The 12,808-nt window shown below is 42.1% G+C and overlaps 1 protein-coding gene across 1 annotated transcript in view; it reads right to left on the reverse strand.

Annotated features, from left to right (window-relative positions):
- Positions 1–12,808, reverse strand: part of tafa3 (TAFA chemokine like family member 3) — a 36,074-nt gene that overhangs the window by 5,452 nt on the left and 17,814 nt on the right. Inside the window, exon 3 of the mRNA XM_019895625.1 lies at positions 3,037–3,186. Within this exon, the coding sequence (XP_019751184.1) occupies positions 3,037–3,186 (150 nt within the window). The remainder of the gene's footprint in view (positions 1–3,036; positions 3,187–12,808) is intronic.

Raw genomic sequence — 12,808 nt, forward strand, 5'->3', positions numbered from 1 at the left:
GAGGAGGGAGTGGAGGAGGTGGGAGTGGAGGAGATAGAGAGAGAGAGAGAGAGAGAGTGAGAGAGAGAGAGGACCCCACTTCATATGAGTACAAATTGATTCATTGATGATTCCAAGCATGAACGTGCCGCTCTTCTGCAAGAGACCAAGCTTTCTGAAAACTACTGTAATTCAGTCTCTATATAGACAGTAGCGCTTTCACATGTCATTACTCATGCAACGCCCTCAAGCTTCACAAGTCTCATTTACAAACTGATTATGTCCCTCTATGACTAAAACAGTGGTTCTTTAATCGCTTTTTACTTTTCGGTAAAAGCATTGTTGCTTCCTTATTTATATTCAAACTAAACATGTGGATTTTTAAATAAAAATTTTCTATGTTCTGTGTGTTTTTATTCTTTATGATACTTGTTTGAGTGACGGCAATGGCGACTATCATGTCATGCGAATGTAATCAGGGGATCATTTGCATATCCGAAACAAATCCAAAAGGACAAAACTGGGGGCAAGATATGCATCAGCCATCTGAAATGTGTTGTGATCTTTCGGGGTTGCAAGCAGATTTGTGCGCCACACATCACATCAGATCAAAATGAATGTATGCCTTCAGCAAACATCACAGAGGAAAGCGCTCAAAAGCATCAAGAGCATTTGGATTTGTTATCACAGAGAGGGGCTAGAATCGGTCTCAGACACGTGAATATTGGTTCAAATTTGAATGAGCACGTCACTGCAAATCTCAGGTAATTGAAGGATTAGCGTTTACATTGTAGCACAGCTGTTGCTTTGTCTGTTGAACTAAACGCATTGAATCCACTGGGAAGAGACCCAAGCATAACAAAAAACTGAAAGACAAAAACTTTCAGCGGGTCTTCATAATTTTGAAGATGTTACGCAACACAAGCAGTTTCGAAGTTTTGTGAGAAATAACTTTGATGGACCCATTACTTTTACGTATCGGTCTTGACAGTTTTGGTCTTTCCGTTTTTCAACCAGATGGGAATTGATTGAACATTGTTACGTTTTGACTGCTTTTTTTATGCATGTTGTGTCTTACTCATTCAGTCATTCTTTCTGCATTCACTGAAGGCCTCAAATCACATCATCATCATCAACAGCAGGTGGAAACAGAAGGAATTGATTCGCGTAAGATGGAACCGAATGATTAATTACCCCATTAAACGGCATGGCAGTTTTTTTTTTTTTTCACAAGGAGATGTGCTGGGGAAATTTGGAGAAATGATCACCCTTGCAGCAAGTGCACAGACGTAATTTCTATTTATAATGAGGCCACTGGAAAGCCATACTGCTCCACGTCCGCTTCATTTGGAAGTTGTATACAATTAGACTGAGTTCTCGTACCGTATTTATGATGCATCATTCGAAAATGTAGGCGATCAAATCAAAAGTTGCAATCCTCGAATGTGTTTCGCAGATTCACTCCTAAACTTTGCTGCATTCTGAAAATACTACCAAACACACCAGATCCAAGACTCTAGGGTGGGATTTCATCAAGCACCAGTGATAGCTGCGCACAGTGCAAAATATTGATTTTGCAGAAAGATTTGAAATGCACTTTGCAATGCATCTTTTGGGATTAGAATTATCAGCGCTGGTCTGAAATGCAGAATAGAATAAAAATGATTCAAGTGCACAGGTTTATTTGTGCTGGCTGTACAGTTGAATAAGGACAAGTAACACTTTGGACACACCCCACACAGATTTGTGAAAATAAATAAACATCATCATTGAAGCCGGTGGATCATTCTTTGTGGCTCTTTTATGAGAGAGAACAATGCGCATCGGTTTCGATTTAGTAAGTGCAATTTCTTTTTCATACTAAACTTCTACATGTCTACAAAGACTCAGTGTGCATTAAGCATTTTATCCTGTTGTTCATCAACATCAGGGGTGCCCAAATCCAGTCCTTGACCGCCCCTATCCAGCCTGTTTTACATGTTTCCACTCCCCAACACACCCGATTCAAATGTTAAGGAACGTTCTTTGGCTTCTGTAAAGCTTACAGATGAGCTGATCATTTTAATCAGGTATGTTGGAGCAGGGAAACATCTCAAACAGGCAGGAAAGAATTGGACTTAGGCCCCCCAGTCCACTGTATATCGAAGTAGGACGTACTGCCAAGCGAATATGGCTAATACTTATGCACACGTGCATTCACCTGCAGAACAAATTCAGTCTTTTGTAATGTTTAGTTGAGAGATTTAGGAGAAAACACCAAATGTCATGCATAATTTAAAAGGTGAATGTCACCGATTTTTTTTTTTGTATTATAGTGCAGTTGTTTTTGCTGCTTTAGAAAATCAGAAATAAAAATAATCTCAGCTACGGGTATGGATGTATGGCAAGCAGACACCATTTAAAAGCAAAGTTTGACTAACCAGAATTAACCTCTCTCTGAGTAATCATATTTACACTTCGAGTGTTTGGAAATTTCATCCAAGCTCTCCGGAACGTAATTGGTGACTGGTGGAAATGAGAAAGACTTCGGCCTACTCAAAACTGAATAACAGATATCTTTTATTTCACGTTTTGTCATGATTTCCCTGTGTCCCTTTTTCATGTCATATCTAGGTACTCGTCAGGTATTCTCGTCAGCCTCATGTCTACCAATCAGCAACCACTCGTGTCTTGTCCAGGTTTACCTTGCTGTCTCGTCAGTTTGTTTGTATTTAGTTGCCAGTCTTGAACATTTCATTGTTGTGTGTCGCTGTTAGTCATGTTTACAAAGTCACGTATGTTTTCTGTTGTTTGAAGTTCATTCCCCGAATTTATTTGTTACGTTGAATGTTTCTTTTTATGGAAGTGGCTAATTTAATATTTGGCCAGTAACTGTTACGGTGAACTGATCATTTACATCATAGTGTTGCAGACCAAGAACTTCTCTGACACAGTTTAGATTCAAAGCGCAAGCATCAATGTTTTGGATCTGAGTGCTTTGTTGGTAAGCCCTTGTTTTGACGTTGACTAAAGTACAACAACACGAAACCGAAGATGATTGAAGTAGTTGGCACATACCATCAACACAAGAGGGCATGGCCCGAGTGGTGCCAGCAACTTGTCCGGGGAAGCAGGAACATTTGACGGTTTGAGATCGCTCCTCAATCTTGTTCTTGTTGCAGCAGCGATGGGCGGCGATCACCTCACACGTCCCTGCCTTCACATGCACTGCAGAACAAAAACACAGACACACACTCAGTCGGGCTCATCATATCTCTCTTTATGGTGGGCGCGATGCACATATGCAGAAATACATATCGCAAACAATGACACAAAGCAACTCAGTGGTCTTGAAAGGATGGGAGAAAAGCAGCTTAAGAATATTTATATGGTATTCTTTTACCATGGAGAAAGCCTGTTAGTTCCTGCTGACACGTTCAATGTACGTATCCAGACTTGATCCAGAACAAAGCAAGTGGTACATTTCAGGACATGGCAACCTTTTAGATACTACATGCAAGATTTCGAGGCCATACAGCATAACAGACACAGCACTCCTGCGTGCACGCAGGTGTCATGTTTTCATCTCCACGCATTCCTAATTTTCTTTGCCCCTTTTCAAGATGTATTAAGATCGCACTGAAGCAATATGAACAAGACTAAGAATCACAGTCAGTGCAATTAAGCACAAGGCCAGATGAAGTGAAAGGCTCACTGTTCACCCAGGTGAACAGAGATTTGAAAAGTTGCCTCATGGCAAATGGACATGGAAGGCATGTTTTCTTTTCATTGATTCCCTATTTGACTTTTGCCAGCAGTGGACTATTACTTTTGGCTGACTGGTGTGCTGTACGAAAAAAAAGCAAGTGGAGTATCTGCAGTGTATGCACTGTGAGCCCCTCCCACGTGGCTTGCACAATACAAGCTCCAAACAACAAAATAAGAACCGACCGAAATGTTGCTCAAATCCAATGGGGACCTCAAATATCCATTGAGGAAGAACCTTAGTGACCACAGTGACCTTCTCTCTGGAGCCACACACTAATGACCCCCATGGGATCACTTTTGTTTACAATGTGACCTTTTCTATACTTAATTTAGAGCCACTTATCATCAATTAATTATGCGTCTCATTAAATCCTCATTTTTACTGTCCCCAATGTTGCCCCGTGTCTCCTAAAAATAGGATGTGCTCATACAAATGAGTTGTTAGCTCATGAGGATGGAGGAGTGTTTCTATGTTCAAGAACAATGGTGTGAGTAGGGCTTTACCACTGGAGTCATGAAAAAAAATGCGTGACAAACTTTGATGAGTCAGACTCGATCCAGTGACAGCTTATACATAGGCACTGTTTTGTGTTGTGTGTTTGAAGCGCGCCGATCCATAGTAAGTGGTAAATGTGATGATTTTTTTTTGTCTTGCTTTTATTAAGAGCAAAAGGCCACTCAAGTAATATCAATGATGAAAACTAACAGAACTCAGGTAGTGTCCCAATTTCAAACTACACTCATTGCCAACTAAAACCTAAGGCAGAAGGCCAAAATGTCACCAGAACTCAGCAGTACGATGCTCCTATTCTTTTGGTGTTATTGCTTGTATGTGATCAATCTGTGAAAATACTGCGAATAACACACTTTTGATGAGATGTCTTCATGAGTTGTTTGACTCAGCAACATATTTTCAAATATGGGGTGGTTCAAAACATTCTCAAATCATCTTTCCCGTGCGAACTGAATGAACTGAACTATCATCTTTGGCAGCCTCCCTGTTTTTTTGTTTTTCACTTGGAAAAAAAGCATTCTATCTTGTTGTACTTTATAAAAATATACAGTGATGACATAATTTAACAGAATCTGAAGAATATACTTTTGGCCATTGTTACTTTTACCTTGACCACCTGAGGACAGTACAGTACAAAGACAGAGAGACACGAAGAAGTCTTTCACAACTGACTTGGTAAACTGCATTAATCCTTTCTTGCAGAGGATAAAGAATATGTTCCTGTGAGTGTTATATTGTTTGTCTATGCAACTGTCTGTTGCTTAAAAGGTTATAACACCACGACACTGATGCTCTTCGTTAGCCCATCTTTGGCATTAAGATGGACTTTCCTGAAGCAAAGCTACATGGTTGTTTGAAATACACCAAGTGTAATTCTCATAGTTCCATGTTTAGTTTGACAGTAAACTTCAACTGGGAGCTGCAATTAAAAGTTTGAAGCCTCTTTTTGAAGACCTGGTCACTATCTGCCAAACTGCTGGTGTGAAGTGTCCCAAGTTGCGTTCTTTGCCACCATACGTATCTCAAATGTTTTGCTTTCAAAATCTGGGCTCGTCATAAAAAAGTTGCAAGGCGGCTCACTCGTATCTCGAGCCACTGCTGCACTGTCGTCTTACTCAGATCATTTTGAGAATGAAAGGACTATCATGCATCAGGCCGTGTGGAAAGAGGTCTTTTCTCGTCTAATAGTAAACATTGCGGCTCTGGGGAACTACTGAATGTAACGCTCCGTGCATTCAGGCCTCAACAAATCCACCATCTCCTTCACTGTCTTACCAAGGCTGTGCAAAAAAAATTCCGTGTTCACAAAGACAAGAAAAAGGCACCTTTCTTCACTCTGACCCAAAACTGATGTAGCTTTATACTACCTCAACATTCGTTTCAGTGTGTGATACTTTCAAAGATGAAAACCACGCTAGCCTGTAAGGATGACAAAGGATCTCGAAAGATCATTGTTTATTCGTGAAAGGCATGAAGACACAGAGTGTAGAATGACAAAAAAAAAAAAAAACATTCAATGTCTTGTGTACGACGAAGTCACATTGTGGTCCTATCGCTTTCCTCAAAGCCCTCAAAGTAGTTTTCGTCCTTTTGTGCTGCTATTTCATCGATCAACCTGCCCTTTTTTTGACACAATTAGTCAGTCCCAAGCCCCATTTTGCCCCTACTGTGTTCTGCACTTAGCCAGCGGGGTAGATAGCATTAGCAGGCATCGTAGATCGTTCAGAAAACCCACGCCGGCACAGGGAGAACATGCAAACTCCACACAGGAAGGCCGGAGCCAGAATCGAACACTGCATGTCTGCGCTGTGAGGCCGACATGCTAACCAGTTGAACACTGTGCCACCACTCTCGATGCCATTTCCACTGATGTGTTAGCATTCAGCCAAACAAACTTTCCGAAGGGTTAGGGTTTGAAATGCACAGTGTACCTGTAATTCTCTTTTGTTTGATGTTTAGTTTGACAGTTAACTTCGAGTAGGACTGGCATTTAACAGTATGAAGCCTCTTTTTTCAAGATTTGTTCAGTATCTGCGAAACTGTTGTGAGCTGAATTGAGTTCGCTGCCACCATACAATGCTTGTATCTCTAGTTTTTACGTCATAGTAAAAAAAAAAAAAAACAATCATTGGAATTACGGCTCGTGTCTCCAAAAATTTGGAAGTCGGTGCACTCATATCAGAAGGCACCACTGAAAAGTAAAAATGACGATGAGGAGGCCCGCTTCTTACAATGCATATACGGAAGAGTACAGATGGGGTAGGAAGTGAATTTCCGTTCAGTGTGTTCAGAGGCTGTTTTGAAATGGAGCACACGTTAGAAACACTTGCTCAGTTAATTAGATTACATTGTACGAAGCGCAGTGCCCGTATGAGTGTGCGCACGTGCGTGTGTGTGTGTGTGTGTGTGTGTTCTCCCATCGGTGCATGTACGTCCATGCATTTATGCAAATAATTAGATTGCGTTCCACTGAGATGGGATCATCCGTTATGAATGGTAAACACCGGGCAAATTAAAATTCTGTTATGGTTCCTGCCAAGACAATTAGCACAGAGGAAAGGGTAGAATTACATATTTGACCACTCCTTTATTTCTATCCCCACTGTTTTTTGGCTCCCTGTCATGTTGAGTGCTCTTAAACCTGTCCCCCTCTGCATGCCCTTCTATGTATGCTGGCCTTGAGAATTTGCATAGCACTGGTTTTTATAGTCTATACATATGTATTTGTTTGAAAACTCGGCATAGGCTACTAGGAGAGCAAATATTCAATCCCCAATAAATTCCTGACGCATATGACTTGTACACATGAATGCATTTACCATTTGCAACCCCTAAAGGAAACAGCTGGGCAAAATGTAATGGATTATATATTCTACGACAAGTTACTTCCATTTGGAAGTCCTCGCACTTACAAATACAACCACTTTGTCACGGAGACATTACGTGCTCAAATGACATCCGCTGTTGTTCCATTGTCTCTACTCCCCAATAAAGCAGGTTTGCCATTAGCGACCCTCTCTTCCTCATCACTGGTATGAGCTCCGGCCACAGGATGCGCATATATACACCCAAAAACACACACACACACACACACACACACACACACACACACACACACACACACACACACACACACACACTCCGGTGGGACATGGCGTGCCTCGACATATTAGAAGGCTCACTGCCACCATCGCTACCAGCACACTGCATACCACCGTGCGCTAATTTCAACTTGAGGCAAAAATGCTGGGTGAGATGCATCTGCATATGAAATGTTAATATGCTCACATGTATTAACACAACATTACCAATGAGGCATAAATCTGTGTGCGTGTGCGTGTGTGTGTGTGTGTGTGCGTGCGTGCGTGTGTGTGCGTGCGTGCGTGTGTGTGCGTGCGTGCGTGTGTGTGTGTGTGTGTGTGTGTGTGTGCGTGCGTGCGTGCGTGCTTGTGTGTGTGTGTGTGCGTGGTCCAGCTTTGCATGTTTAAAACCTTGTGTTCATTGCTAATTTCTGACTGAAGGTGACTTTCTACAAGCGCTGCTGGCATTTCCAGCTCACCTCATATTCCGGGCCTCCTTCCTTTTCCTCTTCTACTTTGAAAGACTTTAAGCCTTCCCAGCACTTGCATCTGCTTCATTCTTCTGTACAACCACACTTTCCAGGCAGCCATTTTTTTTTCGTTTGAACCTGCTGTGTTTCTATTTTACCATCGGACTCCTTTTTTGTTCTTCTGTATCATTCTAGAGAAAGCAGATGGTGTATAAAATGATGGGCTTCACTCCAAACAGAGTGGAAGGATCTATAGCACAGCGGGCATGCTGATGAGCATTAAATTTTGCGTGCATTGTTTTTCTGTCAATCGAATAAGGGCAAACACTTGTAAACGTCAAGCAGCATGCATTTCACTTAAATAGGTGTGTTAGTGTGCATGGGTACACAGCATATCATCTGTTTTATGTGACAGTCTGCAAGTGTGTGTGCACGAATGAGTTACTGTTGTTGTTTATGTCACCCTGTTGTGGAGGTGTCATTGCGCAGATTGAGATAAATGGCTTGCTATCATCCTGCTTACGCTGCGTGAAAGATTGGAGCGTCCCATATGCTGCAATGCACACTCGCTCACTGGCATCTGCAAACAGATCAAGTGGCTATTGTCAGGGACATTTGCAGCTTTTGAAGGGTTACTCGAGACGGGGAGAAGTGACATTTTGTTTGCTAATTAGCACCTGGCGAGCTTTGTGCGCTCAAGCGCAGTCATGATGCAATCAAACAGTCTTCCCAAAATTGTCCCTGCAACGTTGGAAGACTAATAATGTTTGGTTTTGAATGTTTTCTGAAAACAAGTACAAACACAACAGGTTCAGCAAAGACGAATTCAGTCCTTGCTGGATTTCAATGAGCTGGATGACTGAGAATATACAAAGAAATAAACAAACCCCCCCCACACGCACAAGTTTAGCGAGTACGTTGGTATTTTTTTTTTTTTGTTGATATTTTGACAGAATACTGGAAGTCCCACTCCCCGGAAGAGGGGTGTCCCAGGGTTTCTCCCCAGAGAAGCGAACAAAGGTACAGTAAGTAGGCTATATACCACGTTGAAACAGTATTCTAATTGTTTAATTTCTTTTCTGAGTTTTTACCACCTTTTGCACCAGTGCTGCTGCATAAGTCTATTATGGGTTAAAGGATTTGCCCCCATGCTGTTTCGATGCGCACATCATTTTTTTGCCCCTTCAAATTCTCACAAAGATAGGCCCAGTAAATATGAAATGGAGTTTGTAAATGATGATTTAATTTCTAAAGGGAAGACAAATCCAAAGCTGACTCGACCTGAAAAAGTAATGGACTCATTCTTTTAATAAATGGTTGTGCCACTCTTGCAGCATAACTAAAATCAAGCATTTGCAGTGGCTGCCTTAAGCATCGCTGTCTTGGAATTTTAGCCCACTCTTCTTTGCAGAATTGGTTTAACTCAGTCACATTGGAGGTTTTTCGAGCATGAACTGAGCCATTCAGAGGCGGAACACTGTTAGAGGAATTGACGAACACAATGATATCATGTTTAAAGTTTTATTTAGTTTTGGGCGTGTCAAGACATCTCTGTGAATTCACCTAAAGACAGCGTCCCCAAATGTGTGTGTGCACGTAGGGTGTCAGGTCGTCTTGGAAGCAAGAGGCCCGACAGGCACTTTATCTGATAGAAGTAAGTAAGCCCTGTTGGGCCGAGGGCTCTTTGAAGTCGCCTTACCTCAAAAGTGTGAAGAACTGCTGAACTGTTTACAAGCAGATGAAAGGATGCAGACTCGGCTTGAGAGTAAACAGTTTGGGAACAAAGTGTTTTAGAATGCCAAAAGATGTTTTGGGAACTGGTAATAAGTGTCACAGCCCAGGAAGTCATTCGTTATCAGTGTGTTAAAATGTCTGCAACGTCTTTGATTGTGGAAGGCCAAACATAAAAGTGTCAGAGTATCTGTAGTTCAAAGCTAGGCAAAAGTTATCCAGATGTCCGGCGGAAGGGTCGGACTCGGGGCGTGGTATGCAAATATAGTGGGCAGTATTTTTATTGTATGGTACTTGAAATTTGCATATGTAATCAATAAAAGGTTCGGCAGATAGCACGGAAAGTTTGGGTACGATTTGAGAAGCAATTGCCGTTGGTTGCTTTCAGAATCGTGCTCCCTGTCGACAGTAAAGACAATCCTTCCCGAGTCAAGTCTGTTTGTTCTAAATTGTCCGTGTGAGTTCCCTGACAAGTACTCACAAGAAAACAGAGCGGGGGCAAATACTTTTTCATGGCAACTCCATCCATCCATTATCCATCTATCCATCCATCCATTTTCTACTGGTCAGGTCACAGGGGCAACAGCTTTAGCAAGGAAGCTAAAGCTGTAAACTGCACCCCTCTCTCACCCGAGTGTCCAAAACATGCGGCCGCAAATCCGATGACACAACCACAAAGTAAATCATTGAACTGCGACGAAGGGTGTCCTGCTGACAAGTCCACATATGGACACCCTTACGTTTTAACATGGTGTTCATTATGGATGATCCGTGACGAGCACAGAAGTTTAATAACAAAATACCACTCGAGTGCCTCCAAATTACACCCTTCCAGGTCTCACTGTCATTACCCACGTGAGCATTGAAGTCCCCCAGCAGAACGAGAGAGTCCCCAGCAGGAGCTCCCTCCAGCACACCCTCCAAGGACTCTCAAAAGGGTGATGACTCTGAGCTGCTGTTTGGTGCATCGGCACAAACAACAGTCAGGTTCCCTGCATCACGATTCAATTTTATATCATTTACTGCTTTAAAAACAGACGTTTCTGTACTGTGATGAGGTCAAAAAGTCAAGAGTCCATTTGAGTTTTAAAAAAATCCTGAATTGATTTAAAATCACTTCCTGCTTAAGAAGGGAAGGTTTGAGATGGGTCTAAAAATACACAACTAGTGAAGGACAACTTTTCCAGTTAAACTTAATTCAGCGTCTTTAGAATCATTAAGTTGATGAGACGGCATGATGCTGCCTCAGCACTGTTGACAATTTTGGGCTCCCTTGACAAAAGCGCATCTACCATTGGAATGGAATGAGCTGCTCTGGTTCACATACACACCATGCTGTTACTGCAGCCATTCTTCCATCTCTTTGGAGTTGACACAAAATAACCAATATGCAGTAAATCAGGTTTCCTTGAAACCTGCATCGCTGTGCAAAATCACTTTCTCTAAAGTGAGAAAACTCTCTCTTGATCTAAATAATCCCACCGAAGCAACACAAATGCCAACCAGATCTGACAAGATTGACAGCAATAAAAGTGTCTGCATGTTTGATCGAGCATGTTAATGCAGTCCCTAAATATGCTACAAAGGCTTCTCTCATCTTAAGTCATTTCACGTGCCCTCATTGGCCACTGAACATTGACTAATGATGTGATGAGCCCTGTGATTGGTGCATTAAGCCCATCACTTCGTAAAGGCGCGATTCCCTGGCGTCAGCGCTTTCCCTCACACTGCTTCATCAGGACAGATCATTACGTTCTTCCACTCATCTCCTCCTGTGCCTCTGCCGTTCTCTCGCGCTATCGCTCAGATGAAAGAGAAGCCCTGGCGAGTTTGCGGCCGGCCAGCAGCAGAGCCAGAGGTGAAAAGATGAGGAGGGAAGAGAAGGCGGAGGAGAGATGAAGGCGACGTTGGCTGATTAGTCAACTCTGTGGGAAGGAAACGGGAGAACCACCACAGTCCTGCCACAGCATGGATCACGCTCACGCCCATAATATCAATTTGAAGCATTCTGCTTCTACTTTCTCCATGTGTCATCACTACAAATAGACCAGACCGTCTGCTTATTTTTCCTGCAGTATCGCTAAAGGCCATGTTGTTCAGCTTGCAGCCAAACGGGATCCGAAAGCCCTAATCACCCCACATCGGCACCCTGTACTGACATATGCATGGGTAGGTGCTATTATGTATGCTGGCGGTGGGAAAATCCAAGCTTCTCCTGCTATAACCAGATTCTTCACTTGCACCCACACATTCATTTTTTTAAAGCAATCGTTCTTCTGACTTTTTTTTTTTTTTTTAACAGGATGCCCTTGCACGTGGGAAACCAGAGCCAAAGTCGCCAATGCAGACAGAGAGTGGCATGTTTATTTTTTAAATATCAGTGAGTGAAGATAAAAAAGGCACTTTTTTTCATCCATGATTTTTCTGGATCGGTTACGTATCAGAGTTTTCACCCCGACTTCTACATCATCAAGAGCCCAATATATGCTCCGCGCCGGCGGGGTGCTTGGGAGGGAGATTGACAAATGTCTGTGAAACTGTTACTTTGATAACAGTCTTGACTTTGTATTTGTTTTTTTTGTTTGTTTGTTTTTTTTAATTAATGCCACTTGAAACATGAAGCACAAAGTGCTAATTCAGCCTGAGAGACAGTTAATTTATTACATGTGGCATTGAGTTTGACGTGTCTTACGTGTTGTGTTGTGTTATATTACCGATTTTTTGTTATTTCATGTTAACTATTCTGTAAAGTGCTTTGTTACAGCTGCAGCTGTTATGAAAGCTCTGTATAAATAAAGATGTATTGTATTGTGTTGTATTAAGAAGTCACGAAAAAGGCTGACTACATTGTTTCATGTTGAAAACCAGCATGCAGTTTAGATCAGTTGGTGTGTTTGAGAAAGTCTAAGACATGTCAGATATTTGCACATTAGCATGAATGCTAAACACAAACATGCTCATCATAGTCCAGAAGAAAGAAAAGTTATTTATGGAATATCTTTCTGTCATTAAAAAAAAAGAGAGAGAGAGAGAAAGACATTTCAATTAATCTGAGCCAAATAAAACATTCGGTGAGGGATTGAGTGATTTGTGCTTTAGTGCAACCCACAGAGTATTTACAGTGGTGCTCTGCAAGGATTAGTGTGTGTGTGTGTGTGTGTGTGTGTGTGTGTGTGTGTGTGTGTGTGTGTGTGTGTGTGTGTGTGTGTGTGTGTGTGTGTGTGTGTGTGTGTGAGTGAGAGAGAGAGAGAGAGAGAGAGAGAGAGAGAGAGAGAGAGAGAGAGAGA

The sequence above is a fragment of the Hippocampus comes genome, unplaced genomic scaffold, assembly GCF_001891065.2.
Source record: "Hippocampus comes isolate QL1 unplaced genomic scaffold, H_comes_QL1_v1.1 scaffold113, whole genome shotgun sequence".
Taxonomy (NCBI): domain Eukaryota; kingdom Metazoa; phylum Chordata; class Actinopteri; order Syngnathiformes; family Syngnathidae; genus Hippocampus; species Hippocampus comes.